Source organism: Brassica napus (genome assembly GCF_020379485.1).
Source record: "Brassica napus cultivar Da-Ae chromosome C4 unlocalized genomic scaffold, Da-Ae chrC04_Random_16, whole genome shotgun sequence".
NCBI lineage: Eukaryota > Viridiplantae > Streptophyta > Magnoliopsida > Brassicales > Brassicaceae > Brassica > Brassica napus.
The window spans coordinates 15089-19439 of record NW_026014237.1 but is presented as its reverse complement, the minus strand read 5'-3'; the positions used below and the strand labels follow the sequence as shown (position 1 = coordinate 19439).

Genomic DNA, 4351 nt, shown 5'->3' with positions numbered 1-4351 from the left:
CTTGTTCGTCAAAAGTTTAAGTCTGATAGCAGTGAAAGATATATGGATCTGCGAAGAAAAGCGGGATAAGGGTTTCAAAATCAATGGAGATCGAGGAAGGGCACAAAGCAAATGTTGACAGAAAATAAATACGGAGTTGTGGTCTTCGTTCAGAGATCAGATGCACAAATACTAATCAAGCAAAAACAACACAATGAATGTACTGTATAAAGAAATTAGTTTTTCACAATAACAAATATTTTGTTTTTCATGGAAAACTTTGTTATATATAAATAATTTGATATATTATTTAAATTTTGTGAGAATACAAATAATAATATATCACGTTGATCTTTGAATTAATAATAAACGTAGTAATGATTTATAATACATATAATAATAAAGGGAGTAAATGTAAGATGATTTAGTATTATCTAGACTTGGAACAGTCCATAGCAGATACCACCACCTTGTCGATGAATCTATCAATTGCAACAAAGGAAGATCCACCGTCCATCACAGCCTCTTTTGCTGCTCCAGCTATCTCCTTCAGTATCCTCCTAGGCACATCCTCACCCTCCATTAAAGATCGGACGGCTCTAGCGATTTCATCAGCTTTCACTATTTCTCCATCTGCTAACAGATAATCCAAACGCATCTCCAACGCCAGACCAAGCTCCTTCACCATTGTAAACGCGTTTAATTGTTGTTCCGCGAACATCGGCCATGTGGCGATTGGAACGCCGAAACGCAAACTCTCGAGTATTGAGTTCCAACCACAGTGAGACAAGAAACCTCCGATCGCTTTATGGGCCAAAATCTCAACTTGGGGAGCCCAACCACACACAAAGCCCAGACCGGAGACCCGGTTCAAAAACCCGTCCGGTAAAATCTCGCTCAGGCTCGGATAATCCTTCGGGTCTGTTCGAATAGACCAGAGGAATTTGCAGCCGACGATCTCTAAAGCTTGAGCTATCTCCTTGATCTGAGTTGCGGGGAGATTCATCAAGCTCCCGAAACAGAGGAACACTACCGATGACTCGGGTTGCTTGTCGAGCCACGTCATGACCCGATCTCGCTCCAATGGGTCCAAAATCGAACGATCGTTGGAGTAGAGAATCGGACCCACTGGGTAAACGGGTGGGTAATCATATACGGGTATACTCTCGAAATAACTAAAAGCGTTAGGCTCGATAGATTTAGATGAATTCACCAAAATGCCCTTAGCTTCATGAAACCTTTCGGTCATATCGACCCAAGTGTCGTAGGGTTCGCTTGTCAACAGACCAAGTGGCAAAACCTTCGTGGGAACAGAGGTGACGTATCCAGGAACAATATTTTCCTCTTCGCCGGAGCTCCGGTCGAATCCCGATTTGACGCGACGGTGTCTCTCCTGAACGTGTTTCACCAAACACAAGAATCCGGCGTTACAAGTGAGGAAAATGTAAGAAGGGAGGTGAAACTCATTTCCGACATCCATCAAAGGGACGCAGAACATGTCGAGGACAATACCCGCGACACGAGCCGTGTCTGAACCATCACGAGAGGAAGACAAGACAGTCGAGACAGCGTCTCTGACCGAAGGAACCATTTTCTTGACGAATTCAAGAATGTAATATTCGGGAGCTTTTAAGAAGAACTCCATTGGTGGAGGGTTTTGGAGCTCGGGCAAGGTAACGATACGGATGCGAGACTCTGTCTTGGCTAGGGTCTGGAGGGAAGCGTCGTTGTCAGACGGAGGGAAGATAGGTAAACCCCAATGGAGGATGGTGATGGTGTGGATCCGACGACGGCCGTGGGTGAGGATTAGTTTTACGAGTTCGATAGTGGCGAGAAGGTGTCCAGGGATCGGGAAAGGGATAAAGATGAGTTCTGCTTCTTGCTTCTCCATCGCGATACAAGTAATTCGAAATGTAGACGTTTGTGTTGATGCTTATAATTAAGCGAATTCAAGTAGAGTAAGAGTCGCACAAATATATAGTTCAAAATAAATAACCATATATGATGAACATGTGGCTTTTTAGTGTAGCCACTAGCCATTTAACTACCAAGCATTTATTATTCTCTAAGAACATGTTATGTGGCTAGTAGCATGCATTTTATGCATTGATGTTTGAAACATAAAGAATCAAAGAATTTCGAATATTTTTTCCAAGTGCCCTACTCTTTTAGCCTTACGAATCAACTCCAGTGACCAAAAATGTAAGGCCTTCATTGTACCTTGCATTGCTTTTACAAGATTTTCCCATCTATAGCAAAAAGATGGATTGTATTTTGCCACAAACAGAAACTTTATTACTCTAAAATCTAAAGAGAAACGAATTATCCAATACAGTGTATGAAACACAAAGCAATTAAAAGTAAAGTAACCATTCAAAATGAAATGAATGAAAGAAAGGAAAAAAATACTCAAAACAGAAACAAAAAAATAGCAGGTGTGCCAAACAAGACCCCCATTCAATCCCGCAAGCAACTAGCAAAGGAATGGTTACTCATTTTCAGCTTTCAACTCAATTACTAGTTTTGGCTAGGGGGTGGGTATATCGGTTTAGTTTCGGATTCGGTTTGGTTTGGTTAATTTGAGTTTAATAAAACTCAACCTAATTAAAACCAAAGTAGCTTCGGTTTGGGTTCGGTTTGGGTTTAGTTTGGTTCGGTTTAGTTCGGTTTGGTTTAGATTTAGTTTGGTTTTCTTTAAAAATCTATGAAACAAAAAACAATTTAAAGCTCGATGACAAAACTCTTAACCACGTCGAAGGAAGAAATACATAATAAGCAAATAGCAGACTATTTGTAATCTAATTAGCGTAACAAAGACTTGTAAGCATTCCAAAACCTATTAACTAAAAAACTATTTGCATTTACCTTTTTGTTTATATTGGTCCTATAATAACTTTGTTACATAATTTAGATAATGAAAATTGGAGAAGATGAACGAAACGAGATGGCTACGATTTAGATGCTTATAGTTTTTAGGTTTTGTTTTCAGTACAATCTTTAGGTATTAGGATTATTTGAATCATATTTGGATTTTTTTTTAAATATATGGAAGTTAAGAAAAAATGGAAAACAGAAATTTAACTAAAATTTACAATATGTTAACATATATATATATATATATATATATATATATTTATAGATAAAAATATATTGGATTATTGGTTTGGTTCGGTTTGAACCCAAACCAAACCAAACCATTCGGGTTGAGTAAAACATGAACCAATTGGGTTATGTAAAGAGCACGGTTTGGTTTGGATCGATTTAACTTCGGTTGGTTTGGTTTGGATCGGTTCGGTTTGGGTTTTTTGCCCACCCCTAGTTTTGGCAATGTCGAGATCATTCAGTTATGTTTAAATGTTTAGTTAAATTTGAATGTTGGTATAAATACAAATATTTTGCAGAGCTATGATTCTATGAATGGTAACATGTTGGGGAAAATGGGTTTTAGAGGGGTGTATTGAATTAATGATTTAAGAATGGTTTGATGGATTTTAGATATGGTGGGATTTAAAGAGAACTAGGATAGTACCCGCGTTTTGAAAGCGCAGAATTATTTTTTATTGACAAATCTATTAACATATATATTTGTTCATTAATATGTTTAAGTATAAGCTTTTGGTTTTGATTCGCTTCTAGATTGAATTTTTTAATTTTCAGTTTGGTTTCGGTTCGGGTATGGGATAACCTTATTTGGCTCATCAATTCCATAATATAATTAAAATTTCAAATGTAAAATATTACTCCTCTTAAGTTTCATATTAAGCGTCGTTTTATAATAAAATTTTCGTTACAAAATAAATGTTGCTTTAGAATTTCAATACAAAATTTATAAACTTTATTTTTCAGTTTCTTTTTTATTGATTGAAATATGGTTAGCTATATAGGTAATGCGTTTTTATTTATAAAATATACAAAATCATTAATATGTGTGAACAAAATTAAACGACAATTAAAATGAAACATATGGAGTATGATTTAGTAAAATATGAATAAAATTACAATAAAAATTATGTAGACTAATGCATGTTTTATATACAAATAATACTATAAATACTTAGAATCTAATATTTTTTTGATAATATTAAAGAGTGAATTACACTAATATATAAAATTTAACCACATTGGGCGTGGTGCAACAAATATCTATCTTATTAAAACAGAAACATTGTGACTTTTTCTTGGTGGATTTTTAAGTTGGACTTACTAGTAGATATGATATATTTCCTGTTCCTATTAATTAACAATTAATGTTAGTAAATTATTTCCTCATTCTATTTTGCTAACTTAATACCTTATATACAATCATTTTATCAGTTGGCTCATATTCTTTATATTCAAAAAAATATTTCCTTGCCCAATCGATTTCATAACC

At 35.5% G+C, this 4351-nt stretch overlaps 1 protein-coding gene across 1 annotated transcript; it reads right to left on the bottom strand.

Annotated features, from left to right (window-relative positions):
* Nucleotides 1-311: 311 nt before the first annotated feature.
* LOC106396740 (UDP-glycosyltransferase 71C2-like) lies at nt 312-2787 on the bottom strand. Its single transcript, XM_048770821.1, has one exon. It carries the CDS (start codon nt 1868-1870, stop codon nt 410-412), a length of 1461 nt encoding a protein of 486 aa, XP_048626778.1. The 5' UTR covers nt 1871-2787; the 3' UTR covers nt 312-409.
* Nucleotides 2788-4351: the final 1564 nt, after the last annotated feature.